The sequence below is a fragment of the Spodoptera frugiperda genome, chromosome 1, assembly GCF_023101765.2.
Source record: "Spodoptera frugiperda isolate SF20-4 chromosome 1, AGI-APGP_CSIRO_Sfru_2.0, whole genome shotgun sequence".
In the NCBI taxonomy this organism is placed as follows: Eukaryota; Metazoa; Arthropoda; class Insecta; order Lepidoptera; family Noctuidae; genus Spodoptera; species Spodoptera frugiperda.
In genome coordinates this window covers 6,719,652-6,741,710 of record NC_064212.1, presented here as the reverse complement: position 1 = coordinate 6,741,710, position 22,059 = coordinate 6,719,652, and the positions used below count along the sequence as shown (strand labels likewise).

Genomic DNA, 22,059 nt, shown 5'->3' with positions numbered 1-22,059 from the left:
AGATATATCCACGATATTTCCACTTATTTTTACAATTCTTAGAAGTGATTCAATGTGATTTTTTTATTTTTAAAAATGATATTCATTGTTACGTAAAATTAATAGTAATATTAAATGAATATGCTGCATGCATAAATTATATAAAATTTAAAATTACGTATTCCGCTGATGAAATCAAAATGTAGTAGGTAGTTTACATCTTTACGAAAGCAACACTCTGTCATCTCCCAGACCAAATCAATTGTTGTTTTTTAATATAAGTAGGTAATAATATATTCGTTTGTTACATTATCGTATTGATGACCAATAGGTACATGCGTGGTGTTAGTGTAGTTTGAATATCTTAATTTACGTTAACATTTTAAATACACATTACAGTGATGATTGTTAACTTGGTAGTCAAGTAAAATAAATAACAAATATATAGAGTAGGGGAGGTAGGGGAGGGATGGGCAGTCGGGAGACATGGGCACCCCCCTTTTATTCTGATCCTGTTATAGGTTTTTCTTTTTTCTTAATTTGGTAGTACTACCGTCTGGCATATCATATATGTTACGGTTGTCAAACACAAACACATTTGAAGATTATGCGCTCGTATAAGAAATCAATACAGAGAAAATTAACGAAGGTATGTGTATTTTATTATATATCTATTGTATATTTACTAACTAATAAATTAAACTAAAATTCACGTTTCAATACCTAAGCCGGTAAATTGTGTTAAAATTTGTACAGAGGGAGCAATGGGCATTCGGATGTGAGGGAGGTTTGGGCATGCCAATGCTCTCTTCTTTATATTGCGAGATCTTTTGAAAATTATGATTAGAATTAAACTATTTGAAATATTTTAATTACAGAAAGATTCAAAAAGAAAGGTTTACGACGAGAAATTCCCAAAGATTTGATATTAGGAGCCATAGAAGAGGTATCAAAAGGATCAAAAATAAAAACAACAGCTGATAAATATAAATATAAGCCTTTATGGGTTATAACTAATTTAAGATAAGTCGTGATATATTTAAGATGTTTTTTTTTATTGTTATTACGTTTATTTTTGGAGTCTATTATAGATGTTAAGTGTTTTACAGGCCATGCCCAAGCCATGCGATATCTCCCTACCATAGTATTTTGGCGCTTCCTCCTAATTAGGAGACTGATTATTATTATAAGAAAGTTCTTTATAAGATATCTAGCCAAAAGTATGGAGCAATAGGAAGTGGCAATAAATGTAGATTATCTACAAAATCTGACTTTTTATGCATTAAATTGTGAAAAAGTGCCCATCCCTCCCCTACCTCCCTTATATTGGACCTTTTCGACGCTCTCCCGATACCATGTCCTAAAAGTAACTACCCAAGTTAGTAAGCTCCAGTCTGTATCGCCGGTAAGCTAGGAATGTTAGGATGACCAACTCTCTGGCCACTCTCCGTAAGTACAGGATCTACAACCCTGCATTTTCTATATTTTTTTATAGATTTTTATAACAGATGTCCACACATACACGTACACATCACACATTATCATACACATGTAGAAGTGTATTTCTACATATATATATGTATATTGTATATCTACTTAATATTTTATTACTCAATCGTAGTAGGTAGGTGTATATTATATATTTGTATTAATAGGATCGACTAGACCTTCAAAGATGAATCGATTTCATTTAATAAAATTATTATAATCATTGTGTAGTATTAAGTTCCTTTTTTGCATACTTGTTGAGTGAGACTCACTTTCGATTATCGGCGGAACCTGTTTTATATATATTTATGTCAATGTCAAATAAAGGTGAAAAGAAGATCCCAATATATAGGTAATAAGTATATGTAATATAACAGGTATGGTAATGCGTCAGGTTGAGACCGGCCTGTGAAGTTAGGAGAATAAAAAATCCCAACTCTGTTATAGTCAGTGGCCTTCATTGTAGTTTCGAGTTAAGTTTTATTTGGGCACACTTGTGAATAGGTGTCACATAAAAAAGTAAAATATGCACAACGGTATCTCTTTCAAAATGTCTACATAATTATGTAAAAGTAAATCTGAAAATGTCAATATATTCAGAGGTCGTGTCTATTTTAATATACCTACATAATAAAAAGATATATCTGTCAAAAGTCAAGGGCATCGAATTACTTGGCATCATTTGGAAAATGGAATTTTAAGTAACTATAACATTAAGTTTGTAGCCGAAGTAGTCAGCCAGTAGTTGTACTTTATGTATACAAGTACATGAGTGCGTTAAATGCATGACGTGCCGGCTGTGGGTACGCTTCACTGAATAGTAATATGTTTTATTTCATGCAGGTAAATGAATATGTTCGATATCTAAGAAGACGTTCTATTTGTGGTCATGTTGAAGGCAGACTAGTAGTGTTAGCCTTTTTTGTTCTATATACGAGCATGTGTTTACAGAGTTAGCCGAATAACGTCATCGGATGATAAAAAATCAGTTGTACCTAATGTATTTAGGTACTTATTTTTTAGAAGGGAAATAAATGTGATGTAGACAATTACTATTTTTACCCGACTTTAGGAAGAGTATTGTTTTTTAGGAAAAGATTATGATGATGTAAAGAACTCTTTATGAGCATAATTTTGTAATCACTTGTATCGTGTCTAATTAAAAGTACACATTTTTTAAATACGGTAGCTTGTCGTTGCACATTTTATTGTGCTCCTTATTGAAGTCCGTATAGTTACTCAGAATCACGTGTTGATTTTGTGGTGTATTGTCTGTCCGGTCATGTAGTAACTACTGTTATTCTATAGTTGTACTTGTGTACTACACATATTTAAAGTATTTTTTTAGAAATATGAAGTTATTATAATCATTTAGAAAATGTCATTTATAAATAAATGTTACAAAAACTGTTCATTATGTCAACCTTATTTATTTTCAGCAAAAAAAACAAGTTAATTAATTGCATAGGCTTGTTTTCAGTAATTTAAAATAGCTGGAAGTAAATGCTAGTTGAAGTATTGATGGCCTTGCGGCAACATCCGGGTACCACGGTTATGTAATGTTCGAGGAATAACGAGGCTCACGAGACATACATCTAGGCGGTGGCGGCAGCGGCGGCGGGCTGCGGACGCGGGGTCACCGGTGCGCCCGCGCCCATACCCTCACGCCTCTCGACACATCACACCGGTTCATCGTGATGCGCTAGTAACGGCGAGTAGAATATGTCGCCAATCACAATGGTCTCACTGTTTTACCATTATCTACAATCTTTGAGTGTGATTAAACAACTTTCCTGAGACTCCTCAAAAACAGAACTATGAATTACATTACATAATGTTACCTATTTACATTTTGATAGCTGTCTTCAAAAATAAGTAAAATAAATAAAAACCTTAATCTACCGCCAAACGTGGCATATCACAATACTATATTAGGCCTACAGAAAGCGTAATATTTTATTAATTGATTATTATTAGTATTTTATGCAATATAGCGCTGGAAGTGGAGTCATGAGCAAAGCTCTATTAATTTCAAGTGACATCGGGACTAAAATCAGTGCAGATTGAGCTGTGCGGTCAGGTCGTGAAACTAATTTAAAACTAGTAGGGCTTTCCTCCATTGGTACATGAGAATAACATTTTAGTAAATTTAGTTCGCATCGAAAGGTGTTACAGTAAAATAATATAGCGATGTATTTTTAAGGTGTTACAGTAAAATAATATAGCGATGTATTTCTATGATATATATTCATACTACATAATAATAATAATAGAATACAATCAATGTAAAGTGTATGGTAATTCTCTGATTTCTGTGCACAGATGAATAAAATCATTATTCTAAATTCTTAAATAGATTTTAAGCTAAAATAGACCGAATAGACTCTTCAACCACTATTTGAATGCGGAAGCAGACAGCAAGGATTTATGTTTTTTTAAGTTGTATTTGTGTTCCTTGAATCGTCCGTAGTGGTTTTTATTTAAGCGTTATGTTGACCTCTCAAAATATATATTTTAAAGTTGTATTGTTACATAACTGCAGACTTAAAACTTTTTGGTTAGCTTTGAATTATTTGTTTGAATGCAGTTGAGAATAAATTTTAAATATTGGAAATATCTAGTCAGTCATTTGCACTTTCGTTATCTCACGAAACACAAACGCGTTGCGTAAGATTCTGAAGATTTAACATTTAAACTGCCAATTGCTTATCGATATGCTGTTGTTACGTATGTGTTTGACCTGGATGTTAAAGCTAGACCCACTTGGAACCTAACAGACGACCTATGTAGTTTGTAAGTATGCACTATGCACTTTACACTGCAGTTTCCTAATTTTTTGGTAATTTGTATTTAATTAAGCACCGTTTAAATATACAAAGCAAATAAAAAAAGTTTACCTAGTTGCTAGGTGTACGGTTTCAAATCAGGCTCAGCCGGTGTACGAATTTAGGTTTTGCATAATTTATGTGGTTTCATCGAGAAATATATATTTAATTCTTAAATAATATTGCGAAATAATACGTTTTATTGCTATTCATTAAAGACATTAATATTCTTAGAGTATTAACATTTATAACACAATACAGTGTCTACTGTAGTATACAATTTTTATAATGGTAAGAATAAGTTTGACTAATGCACTATAGAAGTTAGTTCGTAACACAATTACTCAAATTCTTTAGCAATAAGGGACATGAACTTTCCATAGATGCACAGAGGAGAGCATGTAGTGGCTCAGAGTCATAGCCACTGCGTCGTAAGTAGGCGCGCGCGAGTCAAGGATTCTACAAGATATTTCCTTTCACTTGCGACAATGCATAGATATTATGTGTATCTGTACGTATTGGTATGGCGTGCTTGTGCCAACATCACAACATAGCTAGCTGGGGTATTTATAGACTATAAAATAAATATGCGTGTAACATTTTAAGTTGTGAAGGGTACAGGATAAATCTGACCAACAACCAATTACGTCATCATGTCCATTCAAAACTTGTAAAACTAAGGAAATGATTAGGCTTATACTTATGTTGTTGATAACATCAATTGTATAATTTGTGGCAAACCAGCATATTGTCTACTCATCTACTGTATATGCGCCTACAAGTTCGTATCTAAAGTTATTGCATTTTATTTATTTAAAGTCTGCCTGTAATTTCGTCCGCGTTTAACATTGACTTTAGGCAGGATTTCTGTTTATTCCAATTAAAAAAACAAATTATGCCCTATGTATATTATATTTATATATATTGCCCAGGTCAATATGCTATACACCAAAAAATATTTGATTCTAATCTTTCCAATCCGTTAGTTCAGGATATTAGCGTGGGTGATTTAACAATTCTTTTACTTATCATTTTTGTAATATTTTCCAAAGATATTTTGATTCTAAGAGACGCTTTTTTATAATTTTATTATCGTTTACATGGATAGAAACTGTTTTTACTTTATTTCGTAGAATTAATTTTATACAGAAAGATAAAATCGATCTTTTAAACATATACCTACTCGTTTATGTTTTCCTTATTGCTTTTTTGTGTATCTATAGCTGCAAAAATATTACAGCCTATACTCCTTTTTGAAGATTACAACTTTGATAGTTAGGTACCTCAGCTTTATTATAAAATGTAGGTACCTTTCGTTATTCTTGATCTACTAGGAAACCGCACATATTTTATTTAGTAATTAGTAGATACCTAGGTATTTTCTGGTATATTGTAGTACTGAAACGTTCCTAGCCTCTGATGCAATTATCGTTCCAAGAAGCAGTGACTTATCATCTGTCACTACATAAAAATCGATTGGTGTTTTGCGGCCAAGGTCTTAACAATGAATCAGGATCATGTTTATTTCAAATTAATATTTATGCGTGTTTACACAATATTCGGGCAAATTCTGTTGGTAATTTTCTCATTAAAAGTAGGTAACCATTATATCTACTAACAATCACCAAGACATTTACCCAGAGCTTCAACTAGTTTAAGTCCAAACAAAGAGATATACTGGTTAGAGGCGATCGAATCAAATTAATACCCAACCAAATTTTTGAAAATTTCAGCATAAATGTCATCTCATAATGGGTGTGAACAACAAATGCTGCGGGTGCGAGTGCGTCGTCTTAGAAACACTTTCACTGCTTTCACTGTGACAGCCTGCATTGCGGCTCTCCGTGCTGCCATACCTAATGCCACCAGTAATGGCTGCCCCGACTCTCTATTTATTTAGATGCTGTTAACAATACTATTGTTTTCATTGTCCTTATTCTCCACTTCGATAAACATTGCGTGTTGCAAAACAAAATGGAAAGTTATAATGGAGTTGAGGATATGTACCTACATGGATGGAGGTGATGATGTGCAATGCAAGTAACCGCCCACAGATGTCAGGGGAGATTAACGTGTTGGTGGCGCCCGCCACCTATTGTTCCACTCGCGGCCTGTCACGCACGCATACCATGCTGATGTGTCAAACTCACACAAACAGATGGCATTTTGACGTGTAGATGTGGTAATACTATCACAACGTTGCTCAGCCGACACATCAAAGGATCAGCGAGAGATTCGTGAAGTGATTTAGCTGCTGGCTGGTACAAAGAGACGAGCAAGGTCGGTTGTTAGAAAAACGTGCACACGATTATTCGTTTTTTAGCCGATCTCTGCTAATAACATCCGAAGAATATTAAGTGACGGTTAAATAGAATACTTAAGCTTTTTAAGTCTTTTGTAATGATCATGCCATGTTTCGAGAAATATAATGTAGGAGTTCGTCTTTCGATGCAACTAACGGGCGTTTACCAATTGGTCAATACCCCTTTAAAGCGGATTTGCATTTTTTACTGTGGCCACTTGTTTGAAATGTTGTCGGGATACCGAAGTAGGTATAACAAAAACTTTCCAAGAGAGGCTAATGACTTGTGGCCCCAGGTAAGCACTTGTTTAATTTTAGACATTCAACTCGGATGACCCACACCCGACTGCTTTACAAGTAAGTTTTAGGGATCAATTTGAAAAACATTTGTTTAAAATATATTTGCATTTCATCAAATGTGCATTTGTTATGTATCATGTATGTTATGTAGTTTCAAGTTTGACGGAAAAAATTGTTTGTTAATAAATAAAATATATATATTGTCATTTATTTTATTTTATGTGGCTATTATCAAAAAGACATATATATGTGTTAATCTTATTGATGTATGAAATGAACTGATGTCTCTGTAAAATCATTTTGAAAATATTACAAATGATATCTTGGCGGTGGATGCAACGCAATACGTTTCAACCGGCGCGGCGTGGCGGCGACGACGGCAGCGCGCCGCGTAGCTAGCGTAGCGCGTAGAGCTTTTTACTCACGGGCACGAATCTTCGAGAATATTACGTAGGTATAATATTTATCTGTAATTCAATATGTACGTTGTATTTACTACTTCTAGAAACATATTAAGGAAACCGGTAAACGTATTCGAACCTACCTATGTAAAATAATGTATAGCCACACCTACCAATATTCATAGACGTATGAGCAGTAAGTAGTACCAGTTCGACTTACATTACTTTTATTATAATGATATTCAAGTGCAAGACTAAACTACTTTTCATTCAATAATCGGATTGCAGAAATTATTAAGCAATCCCGAAATATTTTTTGCTCCACTTAATATGGCTCAGTTAACGGCATGCGGCAGTTGGCGTAATTGTAGAAACAGTTTTATCACCCTAGAGTACTATGTAGTAAGAAACGACGAAAAGGTTTCTAGCAAGCAAATACCTATTACATGAATATTTATGTCTCTATGCGGAACTCTTAATAAGTTTGTAATAAATCGATCCTTCTTAACAGATTGTAAATTGGTAATCTAAGCCCTCGCACGGGCGCGCCACACTGGCACGTACGTGCATGACACATGTAGTATGCATATATAGAATACTGCAGTCACTGACCGTCCAGTGTTTGCGTTCATACAAATATTCATATATATTACCAAGACTCGGAAATTGACATCATTCTTATATACCAATTATATATACTATCTATAGTGTAGTATTTTTTTATCAAATATCGATTAACTGTCTATCTATTACGTATTTGATATTACTTCTACGCTGCATACAGCTTGGCTAGGAATCAAGTGATGAAAATGGAAATAAATAACACTTTTAAGAAATAATTCGTGCTTTTTAATGCTGATAGGCATACCTATCTATTTTCATTTAATTGTAATGCGACGTTGTACTTCATTTATGAATAAATGAAACCACAAAAAATTTTCAATTTTTTATTTTTTATAAATTTATAAAACAGACTTACATTAGAAAATTCACATAAACTATTAAACAGACCTATTAAATATTTATGTGAGTCTATATTACATACAGTAAGGTAGGTACTTAGGCTACGGACGGGATTATGACCCGGTACATTTGAGAATTACTGGAAAACATAATCGCAGTTGGTCAAAGTTTAGAAAAAGGAAGGTCAATTTTAATTTAATTTGTATCATAAAGTATCGACTGCGCCTATGTTATCCATGCAAATCACTCTTTAGATTTTATTATATCAACTACTTAGAGCTCAAGAAGCGTGAGATCATGCTCTAATAGTGGCCGTCGCCCGTGGGGTCGTTGAGCCAGGGGTAGTTGACGGGGCATCTCACGCACGTCTGCAAGTTGATGGTCTCTCCGGGAACCTCCTTGGAAGTGAGCTTGCATGAGTGAGGTACCCAACAAGCGGGGTTGCCCTCTACGGCACACTTCTCCCTCCAGGGCTCGAAGTTCTTAGCTTCAGTAACAGTGCGGGGGTTTTGAATCCACTGGATTACTTGGGTCATTGTTACGAAGTACACATCATTGTGGCTAGACAGGATTTCGTCAATCCAGTACAAGAAAGCTTCTAAAAATTCGGGGTTGTTTCTGAGCCAGGCGGCGTGGAAGTACAGACCCAATGGGGCACGGTTTTGTTCGTAGTGACGGTCAAAGTTGTGGTTAAGGAAGTTGTAGAACTGATCTCCAGTCAGAATGTTAGAGCAAGAGTCGACCATAGCACAGCCTGGAAGATATTCGTCGTTGTTGGGGTCTTCACGACGGTCAAGTTCGTTCATTACCATTTCCCACACAGCGTGGCTCCTAGTGGGGCAACTCTGTAGGTTTCCGTGACAACGGTGGGGCATTCTGAAGTACATAGTGTAGGGCCATAGAGGTGGGTTAGAAAGGGGAGCAGTGATAGTACTGTCGTATAAGAAAGCTTGTTCTTCCATCATGGTGAACTGGTTGTTACCACCGACACGAAGGTAAGGAGCACGAACACCCACTACGCTGTTGTCTGTGATGTTAGAGAACTTCTCAATGATGACTCTCATACCCGCCATTTCTTTGCCCCAATCGTCAACTGTAGCGTTGCTCCAGAAGCGTTCATCGTCATTGTGCCTAAAAATATAATTATGGTTAGAAAAATAATTGATAGTATTTTATGAGATTTTCTGAAAACGTTAATGAAATGTAAACTTACGTGATGGAATGTACAGCGATTTCATGACCCTTCCTGTGAGTTTCTTGGACAGCTGAGTAGTTAGTGTATTTGTGCGAAATAAAGTATGTTGCTTTGATATCGCAGCCATTAGGGTTTTTACGTTTTCCATTGAAGATCTCTTTGTACAGTTCAATGTTGTTATTGTTGATAGCATCGTCAAAAGTGATGGTGATCATCTGTGGTACGTCTCTGGCAGGCAAGTCACCGGGGATGACCGTGCCGTCTTCAGAACAGAAGCAGTCGGGCAGCACGCACTGCGAGGCATCGCAAGGCGGGGCTCTGTTGGGGTCGTTGTCGATGTCTATGACAAAAACAAAACTATACTTAATATGGCTGTGCTAGATCACACAGTTACAATTTTAACATTGATTTCTACGTAATTATGAACTTTTAATGAATACGTTTTGTGAATTTTCTCACGAAAACCATTTGGATGGAATGTTGTGACATGACTCGTTAAGAAATGAATTTATTTGTGGTCACACTCCTTTGCAACACTGTGCAATATAGCTATTGTTGGCATAAACGTGATGAGAAGTTTTTGTACTCAGATTATGATGTAGTTTGTCATTGAGAGATATTAACTACAAGTTATGTTCAGCTGCAGAGGCGTATGAATCTCGGGCGGGGCGAGAGTCGGAACCAGTATGGGTACTTTCGCTTGGTCAAATCACTCGACACAGCTGACACATGTTGGATTTCACTTTTGATTCAGTAACATTATAAGTACTATATGAACATAGGAGAAGTGAAAAGTACAATATTATTTTTAACATGTTTACTTCTGAGCTGAAGTAATGATTACTTTATTAATTAAGCTATTCCGTTCAGCAATATAACGTTCATTTTTACGTTGATATGCACATATATTTAGTTTAAAACGTGAGCTAAAAGTATTATATCGCATTAACAAACCAGGGTCTTCGTGGCTGGTGAATGGAATTTTGTATCCTTGTCATGTACATAATTATCATTCAAAGTGATTTCAAGTCATATAGCGAAGCGGGGAATTGTATTGTATGAATCACGTTGAAGTGAGACGATGCATACCGACTAGCTCGCTGCTGTTGTGAGATGTTGAACTTAAACTGTGGAGCTTTCTACCTATGTCCACGCATTCCATACATGTTTGTCTAATTTAAATAAAACCAAACGTTATCATAGTTAATTAAATAAACAATCCATTAGTGTTACAACATAACATTGAGATGTTTTTTTAGGCCAAGTGATTGGCATTTCAGGCAGGTCGTTCGTCACGCCTCACGAGCCAGTTCTTATTTGTGAATTTGCCTGTTCAAGTTCATTTGAGTATTTTAATTTTAGATTAGATCCAATGAGTTGACCAATCGTCTGGATATAGTTGCTTATAATTGTGTTTTGCCCGCGAACGGCGCCTGTACTTACCACATGAGTTTTCGTCGGAGCCGTCGGCGCAGTCTTTTTCACCGTTACAGAACAGTCCTCGCTCAATACAGGTGGAGTCACCACAAGCCAGGAATCCATCCTGGCACAAGGGCTCTTCAGTGTATAGCAAAGGTTTTACTTTACGCTCCTTGTTTTTCAATTTGCAGTTTTTCACAGCGTCTTTCCAGTCACAGGTCTGTTTCTCAATATCGAAGTATAAACCGGCTGGACAACGGATAGCTTGAATGCCCTGTGGGAAAAATAGGCATGGTTAAAACAGTCACTGAGTAAGGTAACAGGAACGGAACCCTAGAATTTTGGAAATTCCAACGCAAATTTTAAATTATGTTGTAAATGCAATCATCTAGAAGGATATCTAAAAACTGTATTATTAAGAGGAATTGGCAGTCTGATGACTCCAACTACTACTATTGACATCCATTTAGTGAGTTGATAATTCTCGTTTGAAATTTATTGAATGAAATTATTATAAAAGTTGTGGCTTATAATGGCACATTTGATTATATAAAGAATTGATATTTGACCCTGAGGTCTTTGATGCATATTAGTTTGTCAGAGACATCCGCGACGGGTACTGTGCCAACGGAACAATTATAGCAATTGTCGTGATTACGAGCGTGCCGCGTAAGCCGGCCGGCGCGGCAGCACGGCAGCGCGGCTTGTTCTTACATTACCTTGAATGTCGTAAGAACGCAACACTGCCACAACCTACCCGCTGATACGCAATGCTCTGTTGTTTATATTGAGGACAAATTTCTAATGTTAATTGCGCTTCGCATATATTTAATTACGCTGTTTATTTTTACTTGTATTAAAATTCCAAACTAACCAACTCTTAAATAATCAAGTATTCAAAATGGCTGAGCAATATTTTCATAATTGTCGTATGGAAATTTCAATGTGAACCACTTTTAAGATAGTTCAAATTCCTGGCGTTGTTGACAGTAGTAATGCAGTAAACATATTGTAAGGACATATTTACGAGAGAATGTGTGCATTGTAGTTCCTATATATAATACTCACGGAGGCGGTGCACTGGATGACGTCGCGACAGTTGTCGCCCTCGCCGGCCACCAGGCGGAACCATTCGCCGGCGTCCTTGTCCTTGCATAGCTCTACCTCCAAGCTGTCGTCTTTCTTCGGCGTCTCGTCAGCCTGCCGCCGCCATCGGTGCCCATCGGCAACCGCTATACAAACAAACATACAGTCGTTGAATTATTGCTCATCGTCCGCTCACACTATTGTAAAATAAATAACTATCGGCCGATCAGAAGAAATCTCTGCTTCGATAAATATCTGGATATTCTTCAAAACAATTATTTTTAGTCCGAGTGGCACTTAGACACAATCAATATTAGACCAGCTTAATAACACGTGGTAATCATTATAAATTCACTATTTACAGTTTTTTACGTTAGAACCGAAATGCCACTTGGAAGTGTACGAGTGTCTAAATGTCAGAGGTGGGGTGAGCGCTCGTGACATTTGACTCGCTTCGAAATGTCAGCGCTTGGGCAAGCGACAAGGACGACTCTTTCTATGTCTTCTGTCTATACTAAATTGTACATTATGCATGGCATTTGATTTGTGTGCCGATTAGGCTGACGAAATTATTATAATTCAGAAAGGTTACGGAATAGTAGATTTCCTTGAATCATCATCGTGTTCCAGGAAACTTAACGATGCGACGCGACGTTCCTATTAAGAAACTACACTGTAATAGAAGCTGCCGATAGCCATGAAAGTTACAAGTGAGGTAATACCTAGTTAACAGCATCTACGATATCCTGCCATAGTCGGCTATGTCTGTGCGGGTTCCCATAAGCTTCAGGTATCGGAGACAGACGCTGTCAGTTTTTGTCGATTGTGTACTTCGCTTGGGTAATGTTTGCGAAGGCAACAAGAAAGAAAAATGTGTATTGCAGTAAGTGAAGGAGCGCGTGTGAGCCGTGTGAGTAGTGAGCACGTAACACTAGGAAACCGACTCTCGCAACATTATCTAACTATCTCCCTTACACCGAACTGAGCCGTCGACTTCGATCGCGCTCACAATACCGGTGACTTTATTCATACATGACTACAACAAATAAAAGTTGTATAGAAACATACATCTCCAGTTTACTTGAACCTTCGTATAATAATTTGAACGTCGAGAAATAACGTCGATATATTCACTCAAAGTGCGCGGTTCATGATTGTTCATAAAGCAAGCTAACTATGTGGGTTAGATGTTGCAGACTGCCAATGCAATCGATAGCTCGATTAATACACGACATGCTCGCGTGTTTACTCATACATAATTATATTATTTTCAATGTTTGGTATAGTAACAGTTTTGCACAACAACGGCTACGCTAATGTAACACAGTAGTATCGTCGGATTATAGTTTTTGTACGATTAATATTCGTATTATTACTTTTATTTGCAACGTTAATCACACAGCAACGCTGTATAATTAGATTTTCTCTGTATTTAACATTAATTATGTCAGATTTCATAATATTACGATTCAAGGTCTCAACTTTTGCTTATATTAATTTACTAGTCAATCTACAACATTATTTTAAATAAATGGCCCCGATTACACCTATAATCTAAATATTTGCAAAAATATCATGTTATTTAAACCAGTTCTAAAATCTAATTTTAGTTTCAATCGTGATAAAAGTAAGAAAACGTGATCCTCGCCGAAAATTATTATTTGTTCGATTTTAGTAGGAGATATAAAAACTAACTTGTTCTCTTTGACCCGGATCTACCACGTGTGCGATTATGACATATCGATAAGTGGTTTGATAAATTAACCCCCGTTTTAAAAGTGTGGTTGTTCTTAGAAAACGAACAGTAGAGTGATTTCGAAAATAAAATAACTTACAAATGTTAGCACAATTTACAGCGCGTTGATGTCTTTTGTACTAGGAATTACGTGTGTGTGTGTTACTTTTTTTCAATATTTTCTTATTTTAGCGATATTTTAATTAAAATTTTAGAATCTTCTTTATTATTACTATCAAATAAGTAATATATATAACAAGTAACGGGAATGTAATAAATACATTTTCAAAGCCAACGTTTTTCCACCTAATAAGTCACTGAGTTTTATTTTTTCTTTGTCAAGTTGCCGGGGACGATACCGTTCCTCCAGAATTGACTATTGTATGAATAATAAAGCATGAATGTGGGAACAACTAGGTATGCGAGTGGCTCGGCCATCGACCGGGCGCGTTGTTGGAATACCAACGGCCGACCTTATGAATATTTAGCACCAGCGCTCAACTTTCCTTCTGCGGCACTCCCTTCAAGCGAAGTTAAGTTCTGATAACGGGAGACTGGCGTTTCCGTACGCGGAAGTAAACAGCGCTCACCTTGTCTGCGTCACTCACAGGCGGTCGCGACGACCTCTGAGCAAACTTCGCGATCAATATTCACGTTTCACTTTGTCTCCTCGATGTAATCAATACGAGACATTATGTAAGTCGACGACAATCTCCTCTTTGTCTTCGAATATGCGATTTATTTGTGAGAGTAATGTAGAAAGCCCAAACTATGCAGTGCGCCTAGGCCTACGTGTCAGAAATACATTAGTGGCCGTAACGTGAACTGCTATTACATACAGAGCTTAAACTTGACCGAGGCCGTGATTGCCGACTTGTACATTTCTTCATAAACGTGATGAAATAAATTTACAACATAGACATTTGTTGTCGAATTGCCTCGTATAATATATGTATATATTCAATAAGTTTGCACACGTATGTATATGCACATAATGTGAAATGATTAAGCTGGCCGAATGAAATATATGTTATGTGATAGGCAAATAAATTAAGCAACTTCAACATTCACTTAAACAAATTTTACATAACTATCTAGAGTGGATTGCATATCAACAGATACTGTAACCTGTCAAACGAATGATCTTAAACAAGTCGTGTTTATAAAACAAAGCTCGTTCTTTTAAACGTATTTAATTTATTCTATTTTGTGTAAAACAAACTTTGCATAACCATCGCAAACCATAAAAGCAGCTTACAAAATTAGACATAAGCTAAGTAGTTCATTGAAATGTTAAATGAATCGGCGCGCGGTCGTATTATGCTCGATATTGTTTCGACACAGTGTCGAAGTAGTCGGACCCTGTCTATGTATCTCACGTGGTGGATATGTCGCAACTGAATTGACCTAGAGACCTAAAGATCTGGAAACCTTCCATAAGTAGGTAGCTAATATATTATATTACTTCTCTAGCTTGCTTATCATTCGTTGTACTTGTAGTTAAACATAATTTTAACAACCATATCAAAATTAAAATAAGGTCCTGATAATTATTTTCACGAATGAAAGGTCTTAGAGATCATTACTCAGTGTAATCTTAATAAAACTTAAAATGTTGAAATAATTATAAGTTATTGTGACGCAGCACTTATTCCTTTCTTTTCAAATGGTATGGAGTTATGCTACATACACGTTTGCATTGCCTGACTCCATGGAACAATACATAAGAATGATGTACTTCTTCAAAAACCTACTACCTAACTGGTCTCGTCATCATTTAATACCGAGTACTAACATCCAATTATTTTTCCAGATATTTGGAAAGATTTTTGAAGCTACCATCTAAAATGATCGTGAATGCAAATACAAAAATAAATTTTATCATCTTTATCCCACAAACATGTTATACATTATATTGCTAAGTATACCATCACGTGAATGGTAAATATTCGAAGATTCAAGGTTGAATGTGATTATTAATTGTTTATTCCTATACATAATTGAAAGGAAGCTATTATTGGTAACGCCCTTGAACACTTGACTTCACGTGAACTGCGCGACTCTATGACATTTAAGCTATCGCACCTGAGCACTATAAATATGTCACGTATGTGTAATCTCAAACAATGGACGTCTAAGCGATATTCGTGTAGTTATCTATTTAAAACGGTGGTATCACTCTAATGGATATCATTTTGATTCCCTAAGAATCCAAAACAGAAATTCTTATTTTTGTCAAATGAAACCGATTACTTTGTTATGTTTACAAGATAATAAATGTTGTAATATTCACAGTACAAATCTTGTCATATTCTTAGATAATTATAATGAAAGACCAAATGCTTGATCTAAGATCTTAAATAATTCTAAAGATTTGTATAATTTACTGATTTCATTTCAATCTATACGAGTGCACAAAAGCTCTTTGGTATTTAGGACAATAATTTCATTACTTTTGATGAAATCACCGCGGGAATTAAAGCGTGGTAAAAGTTACAGCCACTGGTGGCAGTTGTAAAATAGATTTTACTTAAGTAGTTCTATATAGACATAGGACTGTAATTGAAACGAGGACTAGATTCTACATTCACTACACTACATTACTATACATACACTATGTAAATGTGTTAAAATCGTTGCCAAAATAAAGCTCAAAACATTACTTTTATACTGTATATAACAGCAAAGTTACTTAGTTTCTATTTGAAAAATCACGTTTTCACGATTTCAACAAAATTTCAACAAGCAAAAGATTTCAACAAAATATGTGCATGTTTGCGTTAGTCGTGACATCCGTCTCTTTTGCTTATTGTCCTTTTTAAAATTACAACGATATACGTTGTAATTTTAACATTATGGTTTACATGAAAAGTTCTACCAAAATTGTTTACCAGGTGAGAAAGTGAATGTGCTAAATAAATTATCGTTCCCATCGATATCTGATTAGGTTTCCCGGTTTTGCATATTCATAAGTCATTGGGCTGAATGTAAATTTCGAGAAATCAATAGGGCCAGCTCTTGTAACGTCGGCCCGCTGTAGCAGTCTCGCTGCCCTCGACACTATGTAGAGTGTGACGTCACCGGCGCAGGCGTAGCGCAACACGGAACGAATGTGAAAGTTCTCCGCAACCGCAGCTCAGCCGCAACCCGCAGCAGGTGCTACCAATACTTCAACCAAACACGTCCTAATGACAACCTATTTAGATGAAGTAATCTTAGATAAATGTTTACCCTCATCTGCTACCATCTGTCTAGACTGCAGTAGGAATCTCGTTCACGGACATCAAAATGATGTACCGAATGCTCAGCGACTGTTACGGAAAGTTTTAAAACTACCTATTACATGTTTTCGTAATATCGAAACGTCTACTAGATATATTGCGGAAATTAAATACATTTTGTTTCACATCACCGACGACAATGCAAAAGAGACAAATGAAACACGTAAGTGAGACGCTGTGGGTGACTATCCTTGAAGGGTTCGAGCCACTGCGTTGATGTCCTTTGGTCGTTCGGTGCAAGGCGATCGCGGTCGGCTGCATTCATTGGTAAACTCTGCGGAGACACAGTCTATCTCGCGATTGTCGAGAACGGGCAACTTCACTGTTCACTAAGTGCGACACTGTATTGACGCAATCACTAAATTATTGGCAGATGTACGGATGTGACGTCGTGTCACCCGTGACGTCGCGAGATGGACGGTGTCTGGATGCGTAAGATAAAGGTTAGGACTCACCGCAGGCGAACAAGAGACACGCGGCCAGAGTAGCGACACGGGCGTAGCGCGCCATGACGGGATCACAACAGGTCGTTGCGCGGCCGTCGTGCGGTTAAATAGTGGCCTCAATCTGCGCCCCGCCCGCCCCGCTCGCCCACTGCGCTCGCACCTCTGCCAACACCCTTCGCACTCATCATCTGTGAATCACCTGCATCATCAGGACATGCAGCGCATCTGCATGCTCGGGCCCGTGCTGTACTCGGACGTCACACTTTCGTATTCAGCGATAATGCCTAGATGTCCTTTGTTGCGCCAGCTACATAAAGTAAAGCACGTATTATGTAAGTATTATACAACACGTTTAATGAAGAAGATTTAGCGCTTTATGCATCATATAAGTACAGCTGCATAAAAGCCTCGCGTTAATTCACTCATATTTTGCCACTTCTGTTTCAGTATCAAGCTCACTAGGACATTGTTGAATTGTTTACCGAAGGGTTAAAATATAAACATTATTTTGAATGTTATTTTGACACTCTTTAGCAATTTGTCACAAGGAATTTATATAAGTTAGTCAACAATGATGTTATATACGACTAGTCATCAATAAACTTAGTTGACCGATGAATTGTGTACACACATAGTTCAATCTTATTTTTCATTTACCTTCGTTTTTAGCTTTATCTCAACCTATTTTTTATTTCTGATTGAATAAATGGTTATTGTCATTTTAAATCGTAACAGAATTTTACAATTCAATATTTCTAGATTGATTTCAGTGTCTGTTGACATTACTTTTGTCATAGAACGAACCGTTAAGTATACCTACGTTTTCTAAGTCAAAACATAATTTTAGTATCAATAGTACCGGCAAATGAAAAGATTGTATCTTGACTATAGTACAACTTTTTTATTTTTCTATTTCTAAGCTTTACTGTTATTGTAGGTGCTGTAATGTGTATGAATGAATGTTATAAATTGAAAGCTGTTGTTTGATATAAATCAAATTGAACTTTGTTAGTTTTCAAGGTTGGATGCCGAGGAATCTATTTGTTCACCCTTTGGTTATGATAATTCACGAACAAACGATTTATCAATAGTATGGATTCAGCCTTGGTTATACATGTACAAGTTTTATCAAAGAAATAATATAAAAAAATATTTGTTGTTATATTACATGTATCCTTTCGAAATATTTTTTTTATCAGTAGTTTTTTCCTAAACTTGAATCACTCAGTATATTATTCTTATTTAAGAGTAATAATGTTTCTAAATGTATAATTTAATGTAACCATTGTTCTAATAATGTCCTACAATTCTAAATCAAAATGTCCAATTACTGTGTACTTGTCAGGTTTGGAACCTACAGCGTTCGGATAACACCTTAAACCATAACCCACAGGTTTTACCTTTTCTGGGTAACCAAACAGCTTGAAGACGAAGAATCCAACTATACTGAAAATCGTAACCATTGTAATACATAATGTTGATAAACGAGTTGAGAATCAATTGGCAGTATAGGCTGTAGGCGCATACACTAATTTTTTTTTCTAATAGTGTCAACGATCACATAACTTTCATGATTTACAACTTTTGAAGGTTAATACACGACATACAGCTAGACAGACTTTGAACATCGTATAAACTACATATTTTGCACAATTTCATCTAGATGTATTGTAATGCTCGGCTTTGAGCATGTTTTGTATTTGTTTCCTAAATACATTCTTGTGATACCAACAGATATAAAATTGATTTATATGTATCTACATATATACCGTATACTATCCATCCAGACCGGATTTCATTTGTTTGATAATAACCCGAACAAAATACAAAAAATTGTAATTACGTTACGTGCTATAAAAATATATTAAAATAATGGAATACGCTAAAAGAAGAATCATTCCTATCCTCCAAAGGCTTTATTTTTAAAAACCTGTACGCTAGTCATTTCATTATTTATAGTTTTCTCTATAAACAGAAACGTATCAAGAAAATGGAACTAATTATGCACGTGCTATTTCAAAATATATTTTAATTTATTTTTGACATAAAATTTTCATAATTTTGTAGTGTAATGAATCGGATGATTTTCATTATACTTTATTCGATTTTTAATTACATTTGATAAAGACAAATACTGGGTCGAGATTTTATTTAAAAATCAAGTAATAAATGGAATGGAAAAAATAATAAATGAAAAACAGCGCAAGTATTAATGCTTCCGAAATCTGGAAACTCATTATCGAAGTAGGTTCACACAGACTCATCAGTCTGCTGCTATTTCTGAATAGAAGATAAGATATTACTGTAGAGGATGAAGGAGCACTTGAAAGATATAATACTAAATTAATAAATAAGCTTCAGAGAGAACCATACGCAACGTACGATGGAGCAAGTTCTTCGAATTGTAGACACGTTGAGAACAAAGAAACATTTTTTCACTGTATTACTCGAAATGATAGTGTAAATGTGGTAATCAACTATTCATCGATTAAAGGTTAATTTGCCTAATTGATTTTTTTTTAAAAACAACTTTACTCACCTTATTATGTTACTTATACTTACGTACCGTACATAGCAGGCTCAGCAGGCGCATGCTGGACAAGCCTGTCCTGTTTATACTTACATGTACATATATTCAGCCCCAAATACATATTATGTACAAGTATCGCTGAGTTAACATGCACGCGTAATTACCAAATTTATGTAATTGTGTTCTATCTCTTATTTATTTTATAATTATAAGCTTTTCTTCCTAATTATGTTTACGTTCTTTCGGTGAAAAACATGAAATAGCTATTAACATTAATTATTCTAGCAAAGAGTTTTAAAAAGGACAATATTTACCGATGAATCTTGTTATTTTTGTCGACCACAAGTAGTATCTTATCTAACAATATTTGAAAACAACTCGTTTTAGTGCTTACCAAAACCTCAATATTTACTTTTCGTATTTATAATGATGGCTATAAATATTTATCAACAATTAAAACCTTCAGTAATATTATTTAAATTTCTGTTAGCGATGTCACAGCTGCGAAAGATGGCGTTACTAGCTTTCTCTTCCGTATCATCTTGGTGGATCTGATAGATAATTAGATATTATTATCACCTACATACAATTTGTTGTTTGTAAATTAGCACTTCATGTGTAAGAGCTCCGCTTCAGCGCGAATTGGCCGGCGTCACAGAAAGCGACTGAAACAAAGTTTGCGTTGTGTTTCGTTGTGTGAGTGAAGTTAACAGACGCCAAATCCTCTCCCAACATAATATATAAAAAACTTAACAGAGAAACAAAGAAATATTACTTTAATTAAATTCGTGTGTATAATACTGGACCCATTAATTATAACTATCCGTAAACTAAAATAGCGGATCCGGAAGGCTAGTATTGAGATCATTTTGTGATGAGATTTTAGTTTTTATTATTTTAGAGCTAAAATGTCTGCGTCAAAATATATTTTGCACACTAGTGTATGTAAGTACTTTGTTTTTGTTTCTATATAACAGTAGCAGCAACTTACAAGTCCCTGTTATTAAGTTCATTTCAATTTTAAATCGGCTCAATTAATATTTAATCAATACCACAGACCGTAAAATTCGATAACTATTTTACCAGACCGATTAATATTGTCAATACATTTGCTTTATAATTTTAATTACTTATAGTTGGCTTCGTATAATAGTCTGTATTACTTGTATAGGAATGAATGAATACAAAACGCCTTCTGTCATAATTTAATAACTTGTACACTTGTTTTTTATTAAAGTTATTTTAATATGTTAATGTGAATTCCATGCTAAGTTCTTGATTAATTTATCATTATCACAACTGAAAATATCTGGGTTTATGAGATGGAATATAATGTAAATATTCTTATTTGTACCTAGTAGTAGGTAATTAAAACCTCGGATATTGTTATTATTTACTTACCCACTCACAAGTCCTTGGGGACTCCAGTCACCAAAAACAAATTCCTAAACAGTCCGCGGGGACACGGAGGTTAATCCCCAAGAGACGTGAATTACTTCATATCCATCTAGTTGTTTATTTGTACATTATAAGTAGTATTACAAATTAAAGTAGTATTAGAAAACTAGATGGCTCTGTATAGTTATGACACTTTGCGTTTTTGTTTACGATCTGATTTCGATATGTGTTTATTATTGTTAACGAAACACAAAATTAACTTTTTAGTAGTGGTTCTTAAGTAATTATCGTTTTTGTAGGGAGGATCGTGTGCGGTTACTTAAAGTAAAATTGCGGACTGGCGACGCGATTGAAGCGCTTGGACGTTTGAGTGAAAATTTATACTTAATTAATATAATAAAATTACTACTTAATTTAAATTAAAATTAAATTACCCAAACCCTGGTTCTTTGTACTTAATAGTTTATATCTACTTACTGTTTGTAGTGTACTTGTGTAGATTTTACTCCTTTATTTATTTACACATAACATACGAACTAAACAAAAACATCCGATACCAAAATAACGTAACTAACTTAATCGGATACATCTTTATAGTTACGTAAGATGCGTAACGCTCTGCTGACTAACTGACGCAAAAAATGACCTGTGAAACATTCCGTGAAATGTTTACATTTATTGTTTATGTTATTACAAACAATTCCATTTAGA

The 22,059-nt window shown here is 35.4% G+C and overlaps 1 protein-coding gene across 1 annotated transcript; it reads right to left on the bottom strand.

Annotated features, from left to right (window-relative positions):
• Positions 1-8,229: 8,229 nt before the first annotated feature.
• LOC118273193 (chitin deacetylase 1) lies at positions 8,230-17,592 on the bottom strand. The gene is made up of 5 exons (XM_035590027.2): positions 17,430-17,592; positions 11,941-12,104; positions 10,897-11,146; positions 9,472-9,793; positions 8,230-9,389 (listed from the first exon to the last, which is right to left on the bottom strand). The coding sequence occupies exons 1-5, from the start codon at positions 17,482-17,484 to the stop codon at positions 8,561-8,563; spliced, it is 1,620 nt and encodes a 539-aa protein (XP_035445920.1). The 5' UTR covers positions 17,485-17,592; the 3' UTR covers positions 8,230-8,560.
• Between the last annotated feature and the right edge of the window lie 4,467 nt (positions 17,593-22,059).

Excerpts from the sequence above, each read along its gene's own strand:
- LOC118273193 (XM_035590027.2), bottom strand. The coding sequence starts at position 17,484 with ATGGCGCGCTACGCCCGTGTCGCTACTCTGGCCGCGTGTCTCTTGTTC. Across the intron at positions 12,105-17,429 it reads GTGTCTCTTGTTCGCCTGCG|CGGTTGCCGATGGGCACCGA; the intron begins GTGAGTCCTAAC and ends TTGTTTGTATAG. Across the intron at positions 9,794-10,896 it reads CTCCGACGAAAACTCATGTG|ACATCGACAACGACCCCAAC; the intron begins GTAAGTACAGGC and ends TTTTTGTCATAG.